Below are 27,662 nucleotides of genomic sequence, written 5' to 3' on the forward strand. Positions count from 1 at the left end.
CTAGCATTACAATACAAAGTTAATTTTTAAAATGTATTTATTTATTTAAGTTTTCCCCCTTTCTTTTTTTCATTGTTTTTTTTCTTCTCCTACTTTTTTCTTTATAGCAAAGCTAACTCTAGGTGGAGGACTTTTGAGGTTAACAACTATATGTAAGATTGTACTTTAGTGTCAAAATTTTTGGTCATTTTGTGATCTTTGGTATTGTTCATAATAATCCTATCTAATAAAAAGGTGATATGCAAATTGACCATCACTCCAACACACAAGATGACTGCCCCCATGTGGTCAAAGATGGCCACCCCATGTAGACAAAAGTTTGCCACCACAAAATGGCCAGAAGGGGAGGGCAGTTGTGGGTGATCAGACCAGCAGGGGAGCACAGTTGGGGTTGACCAGGCCTGTAAGGGAGGACAGTTAGGGGCAATCGTGCTGGCAGGGGAGCAGTTAGGCGTCAATCATGCTGGCAGGGGAGTGGTTATGGAGTGATCAGGCTGGTAGGCAGAAGCAGTTAGGAGCAATGAGACAGGCAGACAGGCAAGCAGTTGGGAGCCAGAAGTCTCGGATTGTGAGAGGGATATCCCACAGGGATCGGGCATAAACAGGCAGTAGGACATCCCTCGAGGGTTCCCAGATTAGAGAGGGTGCAGGCTGGGCTGAGGGACACCATCCCCTCCCCTGTGCATGAATTTTGTGCACGGGGCCTCTAGTGACTTTAATAAAGTTATTATTGTAATAATGACTTATTTCAATTTAAAAATTATTAAGCAATGCAAAAAAATGGAAACATTTTTAATTCCTCACTAAGAAATCTATATATATAAAAGCCCAGCAACTGAATGGTGGAATGACCAGAATGACCCGTCGACCAGTCTCTGTGAAATGCACTGACCACCAGGGGGCAGACACTCAACTCTAGAGCTGCCCTCTGGTGGTCAGTGCACTCCCACAGTGGGAGTACCGCTCGGCTGACCAGGATGAGCAGCGCTCCCACAGCGGGCTGATCCCTACAGGCCACACCCCCTACCAGTGCATGAATCCATGCCCCAGTCCTCCAGTATTTTTATAAGTTAAGGTAAATATTTATTTAATGGAAACATAATATGATGAGACATACATTGCCTGCAATGTCCACAAAATTTGCAGTGCTAAAAAAAATCAGTTATTTTTTTCACTTAAATAAAATTATATTTTACTACACTTAGGTCTTGCTCAAGGACTATCTATGGGTAATTCTTTATTTGATAATATAAAGATGCTCTTTACATTCTTTTCTCAAAACAAGAGCTAACTCATCACTCAAGAGAAACAGAGAACTGCTTGCAAATTTACTTTGCTATTTTAGTTTTACTCTTACAGACATTAAGAAATTATAATATAGCTGGGATCTAGTCTTAGGGATCATTTTGTAGTATGTTTATTGTATCCTTTAGTATTTTTACAATGTACATAAATGCATTACCAGAGAATGCAAGAGTGTATATATTCTGGTTATAGTAGTTATGTTTGCTTTTTCTCTCTCTCTCTCTCTCTCTCTCTTGAGTTCTGGAAATTTTTCAGTATTCAACAATTATAATTCATGCAAACATTTGTCCTCTGCATGTCAGGCACTCTGTTAATATAAATTCTTTTACCAAAAACATATTTTGTGTTCTATTAAACAAATAAACAAAGCAAGTCATAATAAGTTAATATTGGCACTTGGCCCAGACCATCATCTCATAGAATATTCTTCACTCATTGATTCAACAAATAGATGTTATATTCCTAAAATATTCTACAGGCTATCAATGTATTTAAACCATATTCGGTAATTAACATGTCAGGGTAACAACGCTTCCTCCCACCCAAGCTATGAGGATTAAAAGAAATCTTTTCTGAAAGAAGTTATACTTAAACTGATCTCTGAAGTTTAAGGCAAGTTATCCCATAAGAATGTCCAAATTGTTGTAAAAATCACAGAAAAAGAAAAGTATGTGTGTGAAATCTCTAGAAGAAAGATGTGACATTCCAGAAACTGGAATTATTTAGTATGGTTAGAATTAAAAATTGATTGAAAGGGTATTAAAAGTTGAAAAACTTTCAAATCATATAAGAAATAACACATGATATGGAATTTGAACCAGGAAGGCTGAGGCCTGATTGGCAATAGTCAGAATTTATGATGTAATAGCTTTAGATTGGCACATAGGTGAGTGCTTTAAAGTGCAAACAGATGAATAATTATTGGTTTTTATAGCTTTTTAAAAGTTAATTTACAGTCTTACCTTATACTAGTAACTATTTCCTGATGCAAGACCTAAATCATTTCTTCCTGATTTCAATATGTTTAGCACAAGAATAGGAAAATATGCTTCATCTCCAAATTGTTTGGTACAGGGAAAGTAAATGATGTTTAGTCCTCAATTATTTAACCCAGAAATAGGAAAACATGTTGGTCAGTTCTCAGTAATTAAGGTAATAAATTAAAAGGAAAGCTAAATTAAGTCACAAGAAAAAATACTAGTGCCCTTGGCCAAAGCAATTTTATTAGATGGGTGGTTGGGGAAGTAAAATTGAAATGGATTGAAGAGTATTTAGAGAATCAGAAGTTAAAATAATGAGTGCATACCACACTTGCAAAACATCTGGTTATAAAAGAAAATAGAGAGGAATCACTATGGCCTGAGTAGTTCATGAGGTCAAGAAAACATTTTCTTAATTTTATTTTCTTATATATCTTAGATTGGGGGAACCTTAAGCAAGTTTAAATACTGATGCGAAGAGATCATATTGAACTTTTTAAATTACATTTCTTGTAACTTAAAGATTTATGTTATTGAGTGACAATAACAATGTCATATTATATGAAGATTACAGTGTCACATTATACCATCTGAGAGATTCTTAGATTAGAAAGTGACTGTCTGGTTAAATTAATGAAGATATAAAAATTAGACAATAATAGAAATAATCCAATGTCAGACTTTACTTAGTACTTACAGAACCCACTGTAAAGATCTAATCTATTTTCTAAAATGTTAAGGTCTCATGTGTTGAACTAATAAGTGCAGATATATGAATTTTAAGTAATGAACCTTAGCATAAAAACCATAAGTGTTCTGATGTGAAAACTTTTTAAATCCTGAGTCAGAGGTTAAGGACAACTCAGCCTGAGATCAGGAAATGATTTATAAGAAAATGTGCACACACTGTGACAGTGGCTTTTTAGGGAGAAAATCAAGTCAAATCTCTGACAGAGCAACCAGCCTTCAAGGAAAGTGACTTATTTTCAGTTATAATATGGAGAAACTCAAAGCATAAGAAATTTAAGGGGAAAAAATTTAGGAGTGAACATGAACCCTGAAAAAAATAGTTTGAAAGCCAATTTCTAGCTCTCTGTTCTTTTAAGATTTATTCTTTCAAATTACTTTTAAGATTTTCAGAAAAGCCCATATTATAGCCAATATAAGTATATTAGGGTGTACATAAAAGGAGGTGCTGTCTGGTAGGTGTGGCTCAGTGGTTGGGCATCAACCTATGAAACAGGAGGTCATGGTTGGATTCCCTGTCAGGGCACATGCCAGGTTTGCGGGCTTGGTCCTCAGTAGGAGGCATATAGGAGGCAATTGATCAATGATTCTCTCTCATCATTGACATTTCTATCTCTCCCTCCCTCTCCCTTTCTCTCTGAAAGCAATAAAAATATATTTTAAAAAGTAAATAAAATAAAAGATGGTGCTATCTTGACAGTAATTAGCTTTTAGACTGTTAGTACTGTCAAATTCTATGTCCTGTTCTTGTTATATCTATGGTCTCAACCAAGCTCTAAAAATGTATTATTCTATTTTTTCCCTATTTATGCTAATACTGCACTCAACAGAAATTGGGTAACTTGGAAAAAAAAAAGTATATTAAAGTATTATCTTGATAACATTTCCCAGGTATAAAACTGTTAGTGAGGTGTAAAATTTTCTGCCCTAGGTATTTTATGTACCTTGTAAGAGATTAACATAAAGATCTGAATGGATCCTTTATCCCTAATCTCCTTTAAAACAGTCTGGAGCTACTCTTCAGGGCAGTCTCTAATATCTTGACTTTTAGACCTTATTCATGAAATCTGGTATCAGACAAGAAATATCAGATCTCAATGGGACAGTTTTAATCTATTTGGCAACTGATACCCCTGACTTGATTTTCCTTAGTTCCCTGAGAACCAATAATAATATGTTCACTCTAGGTTTTTAAATGCATCCCGCAGGGCATTTTGTGACTTTTCTATTCAATGTGTTAATCTGTGGGAGAATTCTGCTGCTCTTGTTGCGTATGCCTGAACCTACATTTCTAAAATATATGCTGGGAAATGACCATATTCTGGGGTTGTAATATATAAACTTGTGAAAAGCAAACATATGGTACTGAAAAAATTCTATTAGTTTTAAGAATTTGAGGAGAAAGTTGTAAAGTATGATGTAAATAACCATATCGTGTAGACAGATATTGTAGATAACAGAAGACACACATATTTTCAATTGATTTAAATTTAAAACTTGTCTATAGTTTTTTGGGCTAGCTACCTATCTAATAAAAGAGTAATATGCAAATTGACTGTCACTCCAAGACAAAGATGGCTGCTCCCATGTGGACACAAGATGGCCACCACAAGATGGCCTGCAGGGGAGGGCAGTTGTGGGCAGTTAGGGGTGACCAGGCCAGCAGAGGAGGGCAGTTAAAGGTGACTGGGCCAGCAGGGGAGGGCAGTTGGGGGCGACCAGGCCTGCAGGAGAGGACAGTTAGGGGCGACCAGACTGGCAGGGGAGGGCAGTTAGGGATGACCAGACTGGCAGGGGAGGGCAGTTAGGGATGATTAGGCCAAACAGGGGAGGGCAGTTAGGGGCAATCAGGCAGGTGGGATCGGGCCTAAACGGGTGGGTGGACATCCCTCAAGGAGTCCCAGATTGGAGAGGCTGCAGGCTGGGCTGAGGGACAACCCCCAGACTCCCGTGCATGAATTTCGTGCACCGGGCCTCTAATGTACACAATTAAATTTTTTAAAATAATGTGTTATACATTTTTCTTATCTAACTCTAATGGACTTCATTTATTTTTCCCTTGTTATATTACACTGTCAAGGCCCTCCAGAAAACTTGAATAAAAATAGTATGAATGAATTTCATTTTCAAACTCAAGGAGAAAGGGTTTCCATTAAATATGATGCTTTCTATCTGAATAAATTAGGTGGCTTTATAAGACTAAGATGTGCACCTTAATTAAATTCAACTTATTTGTGATGCATTATCAAATATATATTTGATACTTTTTTATATATACATATATTTTTTTAATGTACATTTCTGATTTGATTGCTAATATTTGGTTTAGGATGTTTGCAAATATATTTAGGACAGAGAATGACCATTAATTTTCCTTCCTTGTAACATCCTTTTTAGGTTTTGTATTTATGTTATATTTGCCTCATTAAATGAATTGGGGACAAGTTCTCTTTTTCTGTTCTTTGGCAAGTTCTAAGAAAGAGGGATTTTTGTTTGTTACTGCTTATTGCTTTGGTTTTACTATGATGTGTAGTTTTCTTTGTTTTATCTTGGAATTTATGTCTTTAATACATTTTTGACTTTTGATCATTCTTCAAGTAACATTTGCCTCATCATGCTTCTCCCCTACTTTTACAGTTATAATTATATGAATATTATAATTTCATACCATGTTTTATGTTTCTAAAAATACTTTTTTAGCTTTTTATCTCAATATTTTAAATATTTTTAGATCACTTTGTCTTCTTCATCTGCATCCAGATTGCAAATTCAATTATCTTCCAAAAATCTCAAGTTATAGCATTATATTTTCTTATTTATTTCCATTTGATTTTTTCATATAGCATAATGTGCTGTGAAAATCTTCAGCTTGTCACCTATACTAAAAGATATTATTGATAGTAATTTTCACATCTATTAAATAAGTAATTAAACCCATCCATTCAGAGATTCCTGCAGCACCTGGGAGCCTGTTTCTATTTTCTGTTATTCTCCCTAGGTCCTGCTTCTTCATAGGCCTGCTATTCTTTTTCTTTAATGGCAAGCATCCTATATGTGCAAAAGAAATCATAGAGTCCGGATGAGGTTATCTGTTCCTAAAAAGAATGTATTTTGAATGTTTTCTGACATTTAGATTAGAAAATTACCTCATTGCAATTAGAGATTTTACTGATTCAAATCTATGTTTCAGTCTCTGTATTATCTTATCTTTTTCCAGTTTCCTTAACCCCTAGGATACAGCCCTTAGGAAGTCTAGGTGAGAGCCTGTGTATTTATCACAGTCCCTTTTCCCGGTTGGTCCTTAAATGCAGATGTTTATTTTTCCAGCTCTGTTTAACTCCTCAGCCTTCTATAAGGCATTCTCTGTTGTCTAGCATGGCTTAGGAATCAGCAAATACCTCCAGAGAAAACGTGGTTCGCCATGACAGCCTTACCTAATCTTCCCTCCTTTATGGCCCCTCCTTTACCTTTCTGGCTAACTTTGGAACCCACAATGCCAATATCCATTATTTCCCCCAAGCCTCATGACACTAACAAAAGTTGTGCTTAGCTGCTACATTATATTGGGCTTCTCATACTCTCACCCTATGCTGCTTATAGTAAGTAAATACTCAGGGGACGGGGCCAGCACAGACTAATGAGCTGACCTCCATGAATTCGCCTTTACTAGAGGATCTTGGTCCTTCATGGCATAGCTGCTTTAGTAGCTATTATTAAACCCAAAAAATTATTTTTATATTATATGTAACTTTGTTTCTGGTGTTCTTGGTGAAGGATTTAGTCAGCTACAAGTTATTGCATTGTAATTGGAATCAGAATACTCCATATTACCCTCTATCATGAAATAAGCCATTTCATTATTATTCATTACTCTTGATGGTTGTGGTGGGCACATCATACATATAAGGATACTGAGTGTATTTTAAAGTCTTCATCATGAAACAGTCTACTATATTAATAGATGTAGTAGCCATACTTAAGTATCATGGACTTTTTGAAATCCTGAAGTTTGATACTTATGATTAAAATATAAGTAACTGAAGTAATACATTCTGTATTGCATTATTTTTGTTTAATCAGTTAGGTACAGAATATTAAACAGTAATTTATAATTTATTGTTAATCTTTTATGAGTCATGTTTCATAATTTCTCATAATAAAATTCACTTATTTCTGTAAAGCAACATTTACCATACCTCACAAAAATCATAATTTAAAATAGTATAATAAGATGCTCTACCTCAATATCAAATGGAATAAAGAAACATTAGTAATTAATTTTAGACTAGGCATGTTTGTATTTTACTATGTCTGGGACTTTTTCAGGTTTACTAACTTTATGTTATTATAAATACAGATAACTTATCTTTTAAATCTTTTTAAAGACAAAAATGCAGATAATTTATAATTTATTTACTGCTTCCTGAAGAAAATCATTTAACCCAAAATAGATTTTTTTTGTTTTGTTTTGTTAATCTTCAGGAGAGGGTAATTTTCCATTAATTTTTAGGGAGAATAGAAGAGAGAGGGAAAGACAGAGAGAAACATCGATGTGAGAGAAGCACATTGATTGGTTGCCTTCTTCAGGAGCCCTGATCAGGGCCCAGGGCAGGGAGGAGCCTGCAACCAAGGTATGTGCCCCTGACTGAAATTGAACCTGGGACCCTTTGGTCCTCAGGCCAGCGCTCTATCCACTGAGCCAAACCAGCCAGGGCCAAAATAGATTTTTTTTTTTAATATTAATAATGATGAAGTTAAAGAGAGAGTTGTTGATTTTCTGTACATTTTTAAAACTGTGAATGTAGTTCTGGACAATCTGTGGGCCTTATAAACACCAACATTTTTGTGCGTGGTTTGCAGGCTGTCAACAACTAGCCATTCATTGACACCTCAAAGTGATTTGGACTCCAGCAGCTCTGAAGAATTCTATCAGGCTGTTCACCATGCTGAGCAAACCTTCAGGAAAATGGAAAGTTACTTGAAACAACAGCAACTCTGTGATGTTATCCTGATTGTTGGGAACCGCAAGATACCTGCACACAGGTATAGTAATTTGTCTTTCTTGGAAACATGTATTCAGGCATTTATAAGTAATAGTCTGGTAGATAGATTACAAACTTTCATGATTAGAAAATTAAGAATTCATATTTCTATGAATGCTTGTGTATTTTTCATTTGCTCTTATTTATTTCTTTAAGTAATCTTTTAAAGAAATAAAGCAAATATAAGCAGTTCAAAAATACAACTCTACCCTAGCAGGTTTGGCTCAGTAGATAGAGCATCAATGTGTAGCCTGAAGACCAAAGGGTTGTGGCAATTGATGTGTTTCTCTAACATCGATGTCTCTCTCTGTCTTTCCCTCTCTCTTCCACGCTCCCTAAAAGTCAGTGGAAAAATATCCTAGGGTATTAACAACAACAACAAAAATACAACTTACAATTATATTGAACTAGAAGCCCGGTGCACGAAATTCGTGCATGGCGGGGGGTTGTCCCTCAGCCCAGCCTGTACCCTCTCCAATCTGGGACTCCTGGAGGGATGTCCGACTGCCCGTTTAGGCCCGATCCTGTTGGGATCGGGCCTAAATGGGCAGTCGGACATCCCTCTCACAATCCAGGACTGCTGGCTCCCAACTGCTTGCCTGCCTGCCTTCCTGATTGCCCCTAACCGCTTCTGCCTGCCAGCCTGATCACCCCCTAACCACTCCGCTGCCAGCCTGGTTGATGCTTAACTGCTCCCCTGCCAGCCTGTTTGCCCCCAACTTCCCTCCTCTGCCAGCCTGGTCACCCCTAACTGCCCTCTCCTGCAGGGTTGATCACCTCCAACTGCCCTCCTTTGCAAGCCTGGTCCCTCTCAACTGCCCTCCCTTGCAGGCCGGGTGCCTCCCAACTGCCCTCCCTTGCAGGCCGGGTGCCTCCCAACTGCCCTCTCCTGCTGGCCATCTTGTAGTGGCCATCTTGTGTCCACATGGGGGCAGGATCTTTGACCACATGGGGGCAAGCTATATTGTGTGTTGCAGTGATGATCAATCTGTATATTACTCTTTTATTAGATAGGATATAGGCCTGGTACAGGGGTGGGGGCCAGCTGGTTTGCCCTGAAGGGTGTCCTGGATCAGGGTGGGGTTCCCTTGGGGCGTGGGGCGGCCTGAGCGAGGGGCCTGTGGTGGTTTGCAGGCCGGCCACGCCCCCTGGCAACCCAAGTGGAGGCCCTGGTATCTGGAATTTATTTTCCTTCTACAATTGAAACTTTGTAGCCTGGAGCGGAGCCAAGCCTGCTGCTCCCTCCGGGGTGGCAGCCATTTCTGTGGCAGTTAATTCACCTTCTACAATTGAAACTTTGTAGCCTTAAGCTGGTGAGCCCGGCCAGGGTGTGCGGAAAGCTTTGCTTCCCCTGTTGCCGCCGGCAACCCTGGCCTGCTCTCTCAAGCTCCATTCTGCCGCCATTTGTTTGAATTTGTTTACCTTCTATAAGTGAAACTTTGTAGCTTGAGTGGAGGCTTAGCCCTGCAATGGCTATGGAAAGCTTGGCTTACTCTGTTACCTGGGAAACCTTGCTCTCTGTGGCTGTAGCCATCTTGGATTGGGGTTAATTTGCATACTTGCCCTGATTGGCTGGTAGGTGTGGCTTGGCTGGTGGGCGTGGCTTATGTAGCGGAGTGATGGTTAATTTGCATATTACCATTTTATTAGAGAGGATGGAAATCAATCTTAAAGTAGTATACACTGAATGGCCAGATTATTATGATCTCTGAATGCATAATAATCTGGCCACTCAATATATATATATACACTCTAGAGGCCCGGTGCCCTCAGCCCAGCCTGCACCCTCTCCAATCTGGGACCCCTTGAGGGATGTCCGACTGCCCGTTTAGGCCCCAATCCAGTAGGATAGGGCCTAAACGGGATGTCCGACTGCCCGTTTAGGCCCCAATCCAGTAGGATAGGGCCTAAACGGGCAGTCGGACATCCCTCTCACAATCCAGGACTTCTGGTTCCCAACTGCTCACCTGCCTGCCTTCCTGATTGCCCCTAACCACTTCGGCCTGCCACCCTGATCACCCCTTAACCACTCCCCTGCCAGCCTGATTGATGCCTAACTGCTCCCCTGCCAGCCTGATTGCCCCTAACTGCCCTCCCCTGCAGGCCTGGTCACCCCTAACTGCCCTCCCCTGCAGGCCTGCCCCCCCCCAACTGCCCTCCCCTGCTGACCTGATCGCCCACAACTGCCCTCCCTTGCAGGCCTGGCCCTCCCAACTGCCCTTCCCTGTAGGCCATCTTGTGACAGCCATCTGGTGTCCACATGGGGGCAGCCATCTTTGACCACATGGGGGCAGCCATCTTGTGGTCAATTTGCATATTACTCTTTTATTAGATAGGATTAGAGGCCCAGTGCATGAATTCGTGCATGGGTGGGGTCCGGCCAGCCTGGCCAGGGGGAAGGGACATGGGCGGTTGGCCAGCCTGCCTGCTGGTCGAACTCCTGGTCAAGGGGACAATTTGCATATTAGCCTTTTATTATTTAGGATATACACTGAGTGACCAGGTTATTATGCGTTCAGAGATCATAATAATCTGGCCACTCAGTGTATATTCCTAAGATCTGAAATGAGATATGCTTTTCTGATTGACCTTTTGAAAGGAAGTAAGGTTACCTTTGGTACATATTATTTATTCAACTAGGAAATTCAAAGTATTTCATATTAGGCTTTTATTATATAGGCTAATTGATAATTTCAAGTTTCATGAAATAGACATCTGATTATGTTGTGACATATTGATTTGCTATCAGTTTACTTATTAAAATTCATTATATTTGATGTTGGTATTTTACCCAATTTTTTTAATGAATAAAAAATTTTAGTTTAATATTGATACTGATTATTTTAAGTAGTTGAATATATAGACAAAGAACCTTAGATAACCTTGACATATCATTTAATACTACTAATACTAATGAATTAATAGAAAAGGTAAATTACCTACATACAAAAATATTTTAGTGTACACCTCTTCCTTATGATTTTTAAATTAAGTTGTATTATCTAGATAATTTGTGCATATAAATGTGGATTATTGAAAGGATTCCTGAAAAATAAGACTCTATTTCTACCCTGGTAACAATATTAAAATGTGTCCACTGAATTTGAACTAATACACTAAAAATGCATAGGCATAGGAAGGAACAATTGACATTGAAGAAGTAATATAGATCATGTGGGTTTCAATCTGTAAGCAAACTATGGAAATACTTCTAATAATATAGTATTCACAATTATTTTTCAAATATTTTTATGATATCACATTAATAGTCATTATTATTTAGAGGTTTAAGTTGCAATATGTGTGGAAAATATGCAGGTTATCCTAAGCTAAAACCTAACTAGCATTTAGATAAAAATTCTATTATTAAATATATTCTTAATTTAAGTGTTACTAAATTTACTTAATTTAACTTATAAGTTAATTAAATAATTATATATATATTTTTAAGCATATTGCAGTACTTAATTCAAAAGTATATTAGCACATCAAATGCTCATTATTTCTTTAAAAAGAGAGAAGTGTTTAATATAATTCATATAATTTTATCTTATAGTCTTTTATTGTTAGTAATATAATATTTGTCATTTGAAGTATTTTTAACCAAAACATTGATCAATTCTCATATTACATATATTCTACATTGGTTTCTTTATTACTCTTTTTCTCTAGGTTGTTATATTATTTTATAAATAATTGGTTTAATTATACTATTTGTCCTATCTAATAAAATAGTAATATGCAAATTGACTGTCACTCTAAGACACAAGATGGCCACCTCCATGTGGCCAAAGATGGCTGCCCCCATGTGGACACAAGATGGCCACCACAAGATGGTTGGCAGGGGAAGGCAATTGTGGGCAGTTGGGGGTGATCAGGCCAGCAAGGGAGGGCAGTTGGGGAGACCAGGCCTGCAGGGGAGGGCCGTTGTGGGCGATCACACAAGCAGGGAGGGCAGTTAGGGGTGACCAGGCCATCAGGGGAGGGCAGTTGTGAGGGGACAAGGCCTGCAGGGAAGGACAGTTGGGGAGGATCCAGGCCTATAGGGGAGGGCAGTTGGGGGGGACCAGGCCTGCAGGGGAGGGCAGTTGGGGGTGACCAGGCCAGCAAGGGAGGGCAGTTAGGGACAATTAGGCTGGCCAGGGAGCAGTTAGGCATTGATCAGGCTGGCAGGGGAGTGGTTAGGGGGTTATCAGGCTAGCAGGCAGAAGTGGTTAAGGGCAATCAGGAAGAGGCAGGCAAGCGGTTGGGAGCCAGGAGTCCTGGATAGGGGCCTAATGGGCGGTCGGACATCCCTCAAGGGGTCCCTGATTGGAGAGGGTGCAGACTGGGCTGAGGGACACCCCCTCCCATGCATGAATTTCATGTACCGGGCCTCTAGTTTTATAATAATTCTGATTATTAAGAAGTAGAATTGCTTCTTGGTTTCAATTACTTTAAAATATCTTAGCAATGTATTTCTTGTACACATATTATAAACACTTAAATATTTCATATATTTATCAGATATAAAATAAATTGTGTTGTTACCAATTATCTACATTTTCTTTAAATGAGAAAAAAATTAGCATAAGACTATCTGCTAAATTAATTAAAATAAAAATAATATTTACACCATGCTTTAAAACTTAGTACTATCTATTTTACAAGTAATTTACATACTTATGATTCTAAGTTGAATGTGCATATATTAAAGAATATTTGGGAAATATTTATGGGGCACCTAAAAAAACACTCTTTTCAGTAACAGCAGGTACCTTGTACCTCCTTATGTATACTTCTGTACAATGAACTGATTATAATTAATGCAAAATGAGCTCTTTGCTTTAACCAAATAATCATTTTAGTAATAGTAATAAACTAATGGACTCTTAAGTTATTCTGTTATATTTTAATTAATGCACAAATTATAATTTGCCCAAATTGTCTTTGGGAAAAATTATAATTGGTGATGCAATCATTAGCACTGAAAAGTGTTGGTCTATTATAATTTTAAATAAAAAAATAAACAATTTGCATTAAGATCTACTGCTCTTTCAAGAAAGGCACTGCAAGCTGATGTCATAAGCACTCACTAGTCATCCACAAAGATCATGTATATTTAACTTCATATAAATATCTCATCATTCAAAACTTTCAAATACATTTCTATTTAAGTTAATAGATTATAAGCTTTGAAGGGCTCTTCATAAAATACTTTGATGCTAGTTATATTGCATATATATTTTTATCTGATGTAGATCACAATTATCAATGTATTTATGAAATACCATGTCTATATAGATACATTAGATTATTGTTAGGCATATTTAAAAGTAGGTTCACTCTGAAAAGCTAATAATCATAAAAATGACACATTAATATATTCTTAGCATAAAAAACAATCATAATTCTGAATTTATTTGTGCTTTAAGTCCTCAGAGAAATTTGAAAATAAATATAGACTTCCCAGACCAGCTGGGGTAGCTCAGTGATTGAGCATCAACCTATGAACCAGGAGGTCACAATTCAATTCCAGGTCAGGGCACATGCCCAGGTTGCAGGCTTGATCCCCCACTGGGGGCATGCAGGTGATGGCCAATCAATGATTCTCTCTCATAATTGATGTTTCTATCTCCCTTTCCCTTCCTTTCTGAAATCAATAAAAATATATTTAGCAAAATAAAATAAATATACACTTCTCATAAATGGCCCAGAATAATTGATTAGCGGCAAATGAACAAAACACTTGAATGTAAATTTCTGAGTACTAAATATAAAAGATTTTTTGATAGATATGCTGCCTGAAATCAGGGATGTCAGATTTGAAAATTAGACGGACAAGGTCAATATTAAAAATTGGACTGTCAAATTTTAAAGGTAAGAGAATTAAGAAATTTTTCAGGGCCTACTCTGTTATAATGTAACTAGAGGCCCAGTGCATGAATTTGTGCATGAGTGGGGTCCTTCTGGGTGGCCTGCAGGGATCAGGCCAAAACCCACAGTCCAATGCCACCTGGAGTTCCTACCTCCCACACCCACTCATCCCAGCCCCACTGCACCTGCTGTGGGCTCGCACCCAATCATGCCTGATTGGGAGAGGCTCATACTGCCACAGCAATGCTCACCAGCCGTGAGCCCTGCATCTGGCATCCTCCCAAGGGGAGTGGCCTGCGGGATGATGACCATTTGCATATTAGCTCTTTATTATATAGGACTAGAGGCCCGGTGCACAAAATTTGTGCAGGGAGTTGGGGTGTCCCTCAACCCGGCCTGCACCCTCTCCAATCTGGGACCCCTCGGGGGATGTCTGACTGCTGGTTTAGGCCCGATCCCCAGGATCGGGCCTAAACCAGCACTCGGACATCCCTCTCACAATTGGGGACCACTGGCTCCTAACTGCTCACCTGCCTGCCTGCCTGATCACCCCTAACTGCCCCCCCCTGCTGGCCTGGTCACCTCCAACTGCCCCCCCTTACCGGCCTAGTTGCCTCCAACTGCCCCCCCCCCCGCTGGCCTGGTTGCCCCTAACTGCCCTCCCCCACCAGCCTGATCACCCCTAACTGCTTGCCCTGCTGGCTTGGTCACCCCCAACTGCTCCCCTGCTGGCCTAGTTGCTTCTAACTGCCCCCCCCCCAGCCTGGTCACCCCTAACTTCCCCCCACCAGCCTGGTTGCCCCTTACTGGCCCCCTGCTGGCCTGGTCACCCCCAACTGCCCCCCTGTGGGCTTGGTCGCCCCACACAGCTTGCTGCTCAGTCATTTGGTCATCCCTCACTAACCCCCCTGCCACCCTGGTCACCCCACACAGCCTGTTCAGTCATCCGTTCAGTTATGATGGTCACTTAGGCTTTTATATATATAGATGGTATATAATAATATAGGATTCAGCTTATGAACATTTGTTTCTCCCTTTAGTCATTATTACGAGTAAGTACATTGGAAATAAGTGAGAAATTCTTAAATAACTAACATCCTTTGACTTGGAAATAACGTCACTTATAATTTTATGTGCATAGAAAGAGTGTGAAAGGATATAAAACATACTGTTAACAAAGCTTAATCTTGGGGAGTAGGGCTCCTAGACATGGTTAAAGGAGTCACTAACACGTTTTAGAAATGTATAAGCTGGCTGATGTGACTCAGTTGGTTTGGCGTTACCCTATGTACACAAAGGTTGACAGTTCAATTCCAGGATTGCGGACTGGATCCAGGTACAGAGCATGCAAGAGGATGCCAATCAGTGTTTTTCTCTCTCCCTCTCCCTCTCCCTCTCCCTCTCCCTCTCCCTCTCCCTCTCCCTCTCCCTCTCCCTCTCCCTCTCCCTCTCCCTCTCCCTCTCCCTCTCCCTTTTCCTTTCCCTCTCCCTCTCCCTCTTTCTCCCCACCTCTAAAAAGAAAAGAAAAAGAGATATATAAGCATATACAGGGTGTCCCAAAAATGTATACACACTTTGAATAATTAAAAGGCAATGTTTATCAATATACATTTCATTTTCAAAATGTAATAGAATCAGCTGTTAAAGTGTGTACAGTTTTTAAACTGTAAGAATGAGCATTACTTTTTTGTTGTTAATCCTCACTGGAGGACATTTTTTCTATTGATTTTTAGAGAGAGTGTAAGGGAGGGAAAGAGACACAGAGAAAAACATTGATGTGAAAGAGACACATTGATTGGTTGTTTCCCACACCCACTTGGATGGGACCCAGGATTGAGCCTGCAACTGAGGTACCTGCCCTTGACTGGAATCCAGAATGGAACCTGTAACCCTTCATTGAGTCCACAGGCCGATGCTCAAAGCCCTGAGCAAACTGGCTAGGGCAAGAATGAGCATTCTTGACCAAATGAAAAATGAAATGATGATATGTGCTGGGGACATAAAAGACCATTATCTTCAGACCAAAACACTGGGCATTTCATGAAACATCACTTTCTGGTTTTACTTTTGTCCATGTTTAATAATGAATTTAGTTTTGTCAAGGATATATGTATTACTTTAATGTTCTTTCCTGAGCACTAACATCATGAAAATAATTGAGGTTAAAAGTGGCATTTGAAATAATGTACTTAGAAACACTTAAAACATTACATATAGAAAAAAATATTTTATAAGTGAGTTAGATATGAATACTTAGGGGTAGGCAAGTAGGTCTGTTTCTCTGTACTGAGGGAAAGCTTACTTGTAAAAACCATATTTGATGGCTGAGGAATAACTCATTTCTTCCATTTTATTAAATGCAACATTTACCCAGGTATCTCAATCTGCTTGATAGTTTATAATAGCTCTGTACCAACCTCAGAAAAACAAAACAAAAAAGGGCTCCATTGGCCCCAGGCAATACCCACAGCTCCAGCAGCACCCATGGCCCCAGGCTCCCAGCACCTCCAAGGGTTGGCCTGCTCCCATGATTCAGGAAGGTTCCTGTGGCCCCAAGTTCCCAATAGGACCCCTGAAACCCTGAAGGCAGGCAACCTCCTACAAACCCAGGCTCTTGACTAGACCCAACCAGGCCAACTACTACACACCCCAGCTTTTGATCCACCTTGCACCAGGCCAGTGCCCATATCCCCAGGCCCCTATAGAACTAGAGTAGAGGTTGGTATAGAACAGATGTAGGCTTTCTGCTTATCCCAGTACCATATCTTCTTCAGCAGAACAAATCTTCAGGCTGGGCCCCCAAACTCTCAGGTTATGGACTGACTCTGGAGACCCCAAGCTCCAGGTTCCCCCAGCGCCATGCCTGCCACAATGACTCCAGCCTCCAATCAGGCTCCTATGAAATCAGGTTCCCAGAACACCCCAACACCAATCCAGACCCTATAAACCTAGATGCCAGGCCCAACCCAGTGGTCCCTTGTGCCTAACTGGCCTCTGTTGATCCAGGACCTAAGTCTGCACATGCAGACCCAAGTCCCAGGGCAGTCACCTCAGACTCAAGTGCCTGACTCACCCCAATGATCCTAGGCCAGTGGTCGGCAAACTCATTAGTCAACAGAGCCAAATATCAACAGTACAATGATTGAAATTTCTTTTGAGAGCCAAATTTTTTAAACTTAAACTTCTTCTAATGCCACTTCTTCAAAATAGACTCGTCCAGGTCGTGGTATTTTGTGGAAGAGCCACACCCAAGGGGCCAAAGAGCCGCATGTGGCTCTCAAGCCACAGTTTGCTGACCAAGGTCCTAGGCTCCAGGTCTACCCCTGCAGAGTCAGGCACTAGGCTGGTCCTTATGTACCCAAGCACCAAGACTGCCACCTTCTGACCAGACACCAGACTTGTCCATCCAAAGACTCCAGCAGGAAGCCTGCTTTCAGACATCACCAACTGGCCCTCCAAGAATCCCTGGGTAGGCTGACTGGTGAAGGGCTTTGATTTCCCAAGCCAGTCTGTAAGAACGGGAAAGGCACCTACTTCCTTAAATATACAGATACCATCCCAAGGCCACAAGGATCATGAGCTGAGAGTACCATACCACTCAGACCTGCCTTATAATAAATGCTGAAAGGTGTTCTTTAATCGGAGTAACACGGAAACATAAAAGTGTAAAACATAGTAGTAAAGCTAAGTATATAGATACATTCAAAATAATCTAATCCTGTAGTATGATGGTGCATTAATTACTTAAGTCTAGTATAGAGATTAGAGGATGAGTGTTCAAAACAACTAAAGCTATAATTAGTTAATGGATACACAGTATAAAGAAGGTATATTGTGATATCAAAACATAAAATATGGGGAGGGGAATAAAAAGGTAGAGTTTTTCTACATGATTGAAGTTAAGTTGTTATCAACTTAAAATAGACTTACATTTATAGAATGTTTTTTGTAAGTCTCATGGTAACCACAAAAACAGAAGCTTACAGTAGGTACACAAAAGAAAACAGAAGGGAATCAAAACATAACACTATAGAAACTAATCAATTCACAAAGAAATACAGCAAGAGAGGAAGAAAGGAACAAGGGAACCGAAAAACAGCCAGAAAACAATAAGATGGCATTATAACTTCTTACCTATTAATAATTACTCTAAAGATAATTGGATTAAATTATTCAATCAAAAGATGCAGAGTGGCTGAATGGATTTTAAAATATGACCCAACTATATGCTATCTACTAGAAAAAGACTCATTTCAGCTTTAAGGACACACATAATCACAAAGTAAAGGAATGGAAAAAGATATTCAAAGCAAATGGAAACCAAAAGAGATTCAGGGTAGCTACACTTATGTCAGGCAAAATAGACTTGAAGCCAAAACAGTAACAGGAGACAAAGATAGTCATTATATCTTGATAATGGGATCAATTTATTAACAGGACATAATCATTATAAATAAATATTGTGGTAATCATTCCATAATATATAAATATTTCAAGTCATCATATTGTATGCCTTAAACTTACATATGATACATGTCAATATCTGAATAAAAGTTGAGGAAAACAAGGATAAGATAAATTAAAAAGTACTTGTTTTTTATCATTTACATATCATTTACTGTCCTTCTTAAGCCTACCACTGATACTCAGCAGTACATAAAACATCTTTTCCTTTCATGAATTAAAAGAAATCTTTGCCAAACATATTATAGCATTGGTTTCAACCCTGTTGGTGATGCAAAAGGACATAAAACATGATACCTTTAATCAAGAAGTTTTCAATAATCTTGAAAAGGAAAGAATAACCCATAGAACAACTAAGGAAATTATTTTAGTTGCAAATAACCTCAACTGAAATATATGGTTTTGATTCCAAGGGCAAGAAATAATCAAATAAGGAAATGAGTAGCATATGTTAGGGTATTAACATATGCTACTCATTTCCTTATTTGGTTTGATTGAGTATTATGAAATTTTTTCAGAGAAATTATGTTTGAGTTCAGACAGGAAAAAATAGGTATGTTATTTTATAGTGAGAATAATGTGGAAAAAAGAAGCAAATAATTTGTATTTATAAAAATTATGAGGCACTAGCTTAGTGTAAGTAGAATAGTTTGTAGAAAATACTGCAAAATTAATTCATAAAAGTAGGACAAAAGTGATTATGATAGATCTGAAAACCAGTAGAGACATTTGTGTTTGAAATGATGTGTATAATGGGAAACCCATGTAAGTTCTTGAAAAAGGGAGTGACGTAATTAAGTCAATAATAATAATAATGTTAGTTAACAGTTACTGTATTGAATTTGTCAGGTTCTGCTTAAAGTGCTTTACATATACTATCCCATTTTGGCCTGAAAGGGAGGGAAATCCTTATTTTCTTTATTTTTTTCTAAGAAAATAGAAAACTAATAAATGAAGATATTAAGACATTCACCATTTAATTCATACATTGTGAAAATAGAATTCAATCGCAGCAGTCTGGCTACAGAAGTAGTACATTAACAACTACGATACTCTGCCTGTCATATTTTACAAAGCTAGCTCTGAAAAATGGTCCAGCTTTAGAAGACGCACAAAAGATGAGCACTGCAAACACGAGTTTATGTAGAGTTCACCTAGGCATGAAATAGGACTATGTCAATACCAAGAAAGAGATTAACTGATAAATATCTTGAAGACTACTTTTCAGTGTTATAGGTCAGATTTCCTGGCAGCAGACTAGGCGACTGCAGTTCACATGTGCATGGTTTACTTAAGGAGTGTCCTCAGAAGAAAGGAAGCAGCATAGGGCAGAGGAAGGAGCTGAGAAAGGATGTGGTCTCACCTGGAGCCTTGTTCATCTTTAGCTCCCAAGAAGCTTTGGGGCATGACTTGCTACAGAGCTAGTCATACCCTGAGGTAAAGAGGTGGGTTGTTTGTGTGTGTTTTTTTTTTCATACCCTCCACATGTAATAAATATTCTATCAAAACAACACTTTATAAATGTACCACTATTTAGTAGAACCCTGCTATATTAAGGGGCTAATACCTTAGAGAAAATATTTAGTAATGAACATAAGTATGCCTTACTGATTTGTTAGATGGTGAATTACTTACTTAAGCAGTGGCAGTCATCATCAGAGAAAATCAATCTCCAAACAATTTCAATGTTTCCACTAACACTAATTTATTTTACTGAATTGGAAAAATTAATTTCCACTGGAGTTTTATGTTTATAGTATTAGACTATGTTTTATGAACAGTAATGTTATGCTTTCTATCTGCTCTTAAATAAAAGGTCTTGAAATACTCTTACCAGAGTACCTTACTGATAAAGGCGGTGTTTTCATATAAATTTCTTTCACTTGGAGACAAGTTCCTGTTGGTCTCAAGAGCACCTGGCCTCTTCAAAATTTGTGTTTGTTTCTTCCTAGATAGAGGCCACCTGTGAGTCCTAAGTATTCAGACTCATAAATTGGTGAGAAACATAGATGGAAAATTAAATCTGAGTAAACTATTCTCTGAAAATAAGTCTTTCAGAAAACCTGTAGTGTTCACCTCCATCATGCAATATCAAATTTATTTATTTATTTATTTATTTATTTATTTATTTATTTATTTAATTTATTGTTTAAGGCATTACAAATAGAAGTACATATGTCTCCTTTTTTCCCCCCATTGACCTCCCCCTGGCCTCCCCTACCCCCCAGCACTTGCCCTCACCACCACCCCCAGTGTCTTGTGTCTGTTGGTTATGCTTATATGCATGCATACAAGTCTTCCAGGTGATCTCTTACCTCCCCCAACCCTCCCCTACCTTTCTGCTGTAGTTTGACAGACTGTTTGATGTTTCTTTGCCTCTATTTTTGTTCAACAGTATATAATGTTCTTTATCTTCCACAAATGAGTGAGATCATGTGGTATTTATCTTTCACTGACTGGCTTATTTCACTTAGTATAATGCTCTCCAGTTCCATCCACGCTGTAGCCAATGGTAATAATTCCTTCTTTCACAGGAGCATAGTATTGCATTGTGTAGATGTACCACAGTTTTCTAATCCATTCATCTGCTAATGGGCATTTAGGCTGTTTCCAAATCTTAGCTATTGTAAAGTGTGCTGCTATGTACATAGGGGTGCATATATCCTTTCTGATTGGTATTTCTGTTTTCTTGGGATATATTCCTAGAAGTGGGATCATTGGGTCAAATGGCAGTTCCATTTTTAGTTTTTTGAGGAAACTCCATACTATTCTCCACAGTGGCTGCACCCATCTGCATTCCCATGAGCAGTGAAGGAGGGTTCCTTTTTCTCTGCATCCTCTTCAGCACTTGTCCTTTGTTGATTTGTTGATAATAGCCATTCTGACAGGTGTGAAATGGTACCTCATTGTTGTTTTGATTTGCATCTCTTGGATAATCAGTGACTTTGAGCATGTTTTCATATGTCTCTTGGCTTTCTGAATGTCCTCTTTCGAAAAGTATCTATTTATGTCCTTTGCCCATTTTTTGGTTGGATTGTTTATCTTTCTTTTGTTAAGTTGTATGAGTTCCCTGTAAATGTTGGAGATTAAACCCTTTTCAGAGATAACATTGGTAAATATGTTCTCCCATGCAGTGGGCTTCCTTGTTTTGTTGATGGTTTCTTTTGCTGTGCAAAAGCTTTTTATTTTGATGTAGTACCATTTGTTTATTTTCTCTTTAGTTTCCATTGCCCTAGGAGCTGTATCAGTGAAGATATTGCTATGACAAATGTCTGCTATTTTGCTGCCTATGGCTTTTTCTAAGATTTTTATGGTTTCCCATCTTACATTTAAGTCCTTTATCCATTTTAAGTTTATTTTTGTGTATGGTGTAAGTTGGTGGTTTAGTTTCATTTTTTTGCAAGTATCTGTCTAATTTTCCCAACACCATTTATTGAAGAGACTGTCTTGTCTTCATTGTATGCTCTTGCCTCCATTGTGAAATATTAAGTGAGCATACTGGCTTGTGTCGATTTCTGGGTTCTCTGTTCTGTTCCACTGGTCTATATGTCTGTTCTTGTGCCAGTACCAGGCAGTTTTGAGAACAGTGGCTTTGTAGTATAGCTTGATATCTGGTATTGTGATCCCTCCAACATTGTTCTTTCTCAAGACTGCTGCAGCTATCCTGGGTCTTTTTTTATTCCAGGTGAATTTTTGGAGAATTTGTTCTAGGTCTTTGAAGTATGCTGTTGGTATTTTAATGGGGATTGCGTTGAATTTATAGATTGCTTTGGGTAGTATGGACATTTGATTGAGTATGATGTTGGCTGTGGGTTTGTCATATATGGCTTATATTATGTTGAGGTATGATCCTTCTATTCCCACCTTGCTGAGAGTTTTTATCAAGAAAGGGTGTTGGATTTTGTCAAATGCTTTTTCTGCAGTTATGGATATGATTATATGGTTTTTATCTCTGTTTGTTTATGTGGTATATCACATTTATCAATTTGCAGATATTGTATCATCCTTGCATCCTCAGAATAAATCCCACTTGGTCATGGTGTATGATCTTTCTAATGTAATGCTGGAATTCATTTGTTATAATTTTGTTGAGGATTTTGGCATCTATGTTCTTGAGGGATATTGGCCTGTAATTCTCTTTCTTTGTGGTGTCTTTATCTGATTTTGGGATTAGGGTAATGCTGGGTTCGTAGAAAGCGCTTGGAAATTCCTCTTGAATTTTTTGGAATAGTCTGAGGAAGATAGATTTTATTTCTTCTTTGAATGTTTGATAAAACTCCCCTGTGAAGCCATCTGGTCCAGGGCTTTTGTTTGTTGGAAGCTTTTTTGATGACTGCTTCGATTTCCTCCATAGTTATCGGCCTATTCAGATTTTGTTATTCCTCCTGGTTGAGTTTTGGAAGGTCGTATTTTTCTAGGAATATGTCCATTTCTTCTAGGTTGACCAGTTTGTTGGAGTAGAGTTTTTCATAGTATTTTTTTATTATTTTCGTATTTCTGTGGGGTCTATTGTTATTTCACCCCTCTCATTTCTGATTTTGTTTATTTGGGTCCTCTCTCTTTGCTTCTTGGTGAGCCTGGCTAGCGGTTCATCAATCTTGTTTATCCTTTCAAAGAACCAGCTCTTGGTTGTTTCATTGATCTTTTGTATTGTTTTTGTTTTTTTGTTTCTATGTCATTTATTTCCACTCTGATCTTTATTGCTTCCTTCCTTCTGCTTACACTGGGCTTTTCTTATTGCTCTCTTTCTAATTCTTCAAGTTGCAGAGTTAGATGTTTTATTACCAGTTTTTCTTGTTTTTTTGAGGTAGGCCTGTAATGCTATGAACTTCCTTTTCAGGATTGCTTTCACTGTGTCCCAATGATTTTGGATTGTTGTGTTTTTATTGTCATTTGTTTCCAGTATGTTTTTTATTTCTCCTTTGATCTCTTTGGTAACCCACTCATTGTTTAATAATGTGCTATTCAGCCTCCAAGTGTTTGAAATTTTGTGATTGTTTTTACTGTAGTTGATTTCTAATTTTATGCCATTGTGATCTGAGAAGATGTTTGATATGATTTCAATCCTCTTGAATTTAGAGAGACTTTGTCTTTGTCCCAATATGTGGTATATCTTTGAAAATGTCCCATGTGTGCTTGAGAAGAATGTATATTCTGTAGTTTTGCAGTGGAATGTTCTAAAGATGTCAATTTAGTCCATCTGATCTAGTGAGTCTTTTATGATTGATGTTTCTTTGCTAATTTTTTGTCTAGAGGATTTATCCAGTGATGCTAATAGGGTATTAAAGTCTCCTACTATGATTGTGTTGCTGTCCATCTCTCCCCTGATATCTTCCAGATGCTTTTTTATGGATTTGGGTGCTCCTGCATTGGGTTCGTATATGTTTACCAGAGTTATATCCTCTTGTTGTATCGATCCCTTTAGAATTATGAAGTGGCCTTTCTTTTCTTTGTTATGGTCTTCACTTTGAGGTCTATTTTGTTAGATATAAGTATTGCTACCCCAGTTATTTTTCATTTCCATTTGCCTGATAGATATTTTTCCATCCCTTCACTTTCAGTCTGGGTGAGTACCTTGTTCTGAGGTGGGTCTCCTGTAGACAGCATATATATGGGTCATGTTTTCTTATCCATTCAGTCACTTGATGTCTTTTGATTGGAGCTTTTAATCCATTTACATTTAATGTTATTATTGATAGGTACTTGTTTATAGCCATTCCTGTACTTTATGCCTATGTTCCTTCCTCCCTTTCTATTTCTTCTTTTTACAGTATTTCCTTTAGCATTTTTTGCATTGCTGGCTTGTAGTGATAAATTCCCTTAGCCTTTTTTTGTCTGTGAAGCTCCTGATTTCTCCTTCAATTTTGATTGATAGTCTTGCTGAATAGAGTATTCTTGGATTCAGTCCTTTGCTTTGCATCACTTTGTATACCTCCTTCCATTCCCTTCTAGCTTGATGTGTTTCTGTTGAGAAATCACTTGATAATCTGATGGGGGATCCTTTGTAGGTAACTGTCTCTTACAGCCTTTAAGATTCTCTCTTTGTCGTTAACATTTGCCATTGTAATCGTGACGAGTCTTGGCGTGGGTCTTTTGGGATTCATCTTGCTTGGGACTCTCCATACTTGTGTAATTTTTTTTTCTTCCCCATATCAGGGAAGTTTTCTGTCATTATTTCTTCAAATAGATTTTCTAATCCTTGCTGCTCTTCTTGTCTTTCTGGCAGCCCTATTATACATATGTTACTTTGTTCTGTTTGTACCAAAACTCCCTTAGGCTCTCCTCCTGCTTTTTAATTTTTTTTCTCCAGTTGCTTTTCAGATTGGGCTTGTTTCTCTACCTTATCTTCTAACTCACTAATTTGGTCTTCTGCTTCTTCTAGTCTACTGTTGAAACCTTCCACGGTGTTTCTTCCTGATTTTTGCATAGGTTCTTGATTTTCTCATCCATCCAGTTTACCATTACTATGAATTCTTTTTCTGTCATGTTGTATGCCTCCATTTCACTTATTTCCTTTCTTGGTGATTCCTCTTTTTCTTTCCTCTGGGGATTGTTTTGTTGTCTCCCTATTCTAACTATCACCAGAAGGTTCAAATACCAAGTTGTGGGGTCCTGGGCCATTTGCAGTGGGAGCTTTGTTCCACCCAAGTGTCACTGAAGAGCTCCAACACCAAAGTATGTGGCTGTCATGGGTTGGTGGGAGCCACACTTGCCCAGGATCAGAGTCACTGGCACTTAGTGTGGCCTCATGTGCGCACCTAAAATCAGGGAACCCGCCTGCGCTGCACTGAAACAGAGACCCTGCTGGCATGTGTTGAAAATCAGAGTCCCCCAGCATATGCCAGGAGTCAGAGTCCCCCTGTGCCCATGGTATCCGAGTCTCTGTTGTTTAGTGCAGCCTCGCGGTGAGAGTCAAGGTGTCTGTGTGCGTATGCGCCGAGAATGGGAGTCACTGGCACTTCCGCCCTGTGTGGATGTAGGGTCTGGCCACACAATTGCGCACTGCAGGGAACAGCCTCTCAGTGTCTGTGTGCTTAGGCTCAAATTCTGGTAGCAGAGCTGCCCTGTGTGGGCAGGAGGCCTGCTTGTGTGGGGTGGGTCTAGTAGTTCCTATGGCACTGCAGTGAGCCTGCAAGGAGGGGGATGGGCTCTGTGATTCACAGAAAACTGCGGCCAGGATGTCTGGATTCTTGGTGTCTGTGGGTCTGCAGTTGTGGTCGCAGGTCTTTGTCCCTAGTGGCTCAAGAGGTGGTATTTTTATACCTTGGTTCTAATGGCCAATACTGTTGGTCCACCCACATGTGAAGAGCACATAAACTCCCAGTGGGCAGCTCCTGTTGGGCCATGTGTAGTTCTAGAGAAAGGGTAGCTAGGAGCAGTTAGGTGCTAGCATCACTAGCCCAGGGCACATAGGTTTGCCTCATAAAGGGGGTAGAGGCAAAGCAAAAAAAAAAATCCAGTATAAAAGGAAAGATGGATTTTATGTCTTATTGGATATAAGTAATGGAGGAGAAGACATAAATAATTTTATAGTATCTACTCTGAAAATTCAATATATTGGTGGTACACCAATTAGAATAAGGGAAGTAAAAATGAAATAAAATCTCACAGGGAAGACTTTGAGTTAATTTAGGGCATACTGAAATGCTACTGGGATATCTGGTGAGAAGTTTTTATAGGATTCCAGACACAAGGCTAGATTTAAAACTACCATAACAATACTAATTAAGGCCATGGTTAAAAATTATTCTGAAACAGTGAGTGTTAAGGCAAATATTTAGAACCCTGTTTCAAAACATAGAGAAATGAAAGGGTCAAGAATAAGAGTAGGAAGAGAAGTCAGTGAATCAGAGGTAAGCTGAGATAAGAAAGTCTGCACTGCCTTAGCTAAAATGGAGATTTAAAGATGGAGTGGGAGGTCAAAAATGTCAAATACCACAATAAATTGGAGTGGACTTAGAAAAGTTTAATAGATTTTGAAGGAAATACATTTATGGTGACCTCAATAAGAGATTTTCCAGAGTGGCTACATTAATCCCTTATATATGCATTTTTGGCTCCTGCTTTTCTTGCATTAATAGGAGCTTTATATGCACATATAAAGATATTACTTTCTGTTTTTCATTACATCCCTCTTCTAAAATGTAATGCAAATTTTATGTTCACTAAATCTAAATGCATTACAAAGTTTTCTGCACTTCTCTTACTGAGTTAGCAGTATTTTGTATGTTACAGTTTTGGAGATTTTATGTAATTATTTAAGGTTGAATTATCTAGGTCTCACAATATTTTTCTTTATATGGAGGTGGCCCTGTTATAAATCAAGTCTTTATATGTGTAAGGTTAAAACGGTTAATTTTTTCTCAATATATTCCTTATGCACTAGGAGAGAAATATATCCCTCTGGTTTATTACAGTTTGTTTTCATATTGCATAATGTTATATTTTGTTCTTTAGATAAAACTGATCATTTGACACTGATTTATCTAATTGGTATATAATAAATATTTGAAGATAACTGTGCCTTAAATTTTTTTGTTACCATACATAATGCTAAAAAAACTATAAAGTATGTAGGAATCAACCAAGAGTACACAAGAAAATATTAGGGAAAACATCCTATCTAATAAAAGAGTAATATGCAAATTGACTGTCACTCCAACACACAAGATGGCTGCCCCCTTGTGGACACAAGATGGCTTCCACAAGATGGCCAGCAGGGGAGAGCAGTTGGGAGGGACCAGGCCTGCAAGGGAGGGCAGTTGTGGGTGATCAGGCCAGCAGGGGAGGGCAGTTGGGAGGGACCAGTCTTGCAAGGGAGGTCAGTTGGGGGCAATCAAGCCTGCAGGGGAGGGCAGTTAGTCATGACCAGGCTGGCAGAGGAGGGAAGTTGGAGGCAACTGGGCCTGCAGGGGAGGGCAGTTGAGGGGGACCCAGGCCTGCAGGGGAGAGCAGTTGGCAGGGACCAGGCCTGCAGGGGAGGGCAGTTAGGGGGGACCAGGCCTGCAGGAGAGGGAAGTTGGGGGTGACCAGGCCTGCAAGGGAGGGAAGTTGGGGGTGACTGGGCCTGCAGGGAAGGGCAGTTGGGGGAGGGGGGGACCAGGCCTGCAAGGGCGGACAGTTGTGGGAAATCAAGCCTGCAGGGGAGGGCAGTTAAGGGTGACTAGGCTGGCAGAGGAGGGCAGTTTGGGGGTACCCAGGCCTGCAGGGGAGGGCAGTTGTGGGGGGACTAGACCAGCAGGGGAGAGCAGTTAGGGGTGACCGGGCC

The 27,662-nt window shown here is 39.2% G+C and overlaps 1 protein-coding gene across 2 annotated transcripts in view; it reads left to right on the plus strand.

Annotated features, from left to right (window-relative positions):
- KLHL1 (kelch like family member 1) overlaps positions 1-27,662 on the plus strand; it is a gene marked incomplete at both ends in the record, with an annotated part of 354,832 nt that overhangs the window by 116,012 nt on the left and 211,158 nt on the right. Inside the window, one exon of one of the 2 annotated variants that reach the window (XM_079778802.1) lies at positions 7,893-8,075. The exons of the other annotated variant lie outside the window; for it this stretch is intronic. Within the exon in view, the coding sequence (XP_079634928.1) occupies positions 7,893-8,075 (183 nt within the window). The remainder of the gene's footprint in view (positions 1-7,892; positions 8,076-27,662) is intronic. 2 annotated transcript variants of the gene reach the window in all.

This window comes from Cnephaeus nilssonii (assembly GCF_951640355.1).
Source record: "Cnephaeus nilssonii genome assembly, chromosome: 8".
Lineage (NCBI taxonomy): Eukaryota > Metazoa > Chordata > Mammalia > Chiroptera > Vespertilionidae > Cnephaeus > Cnephaeus nilssonii.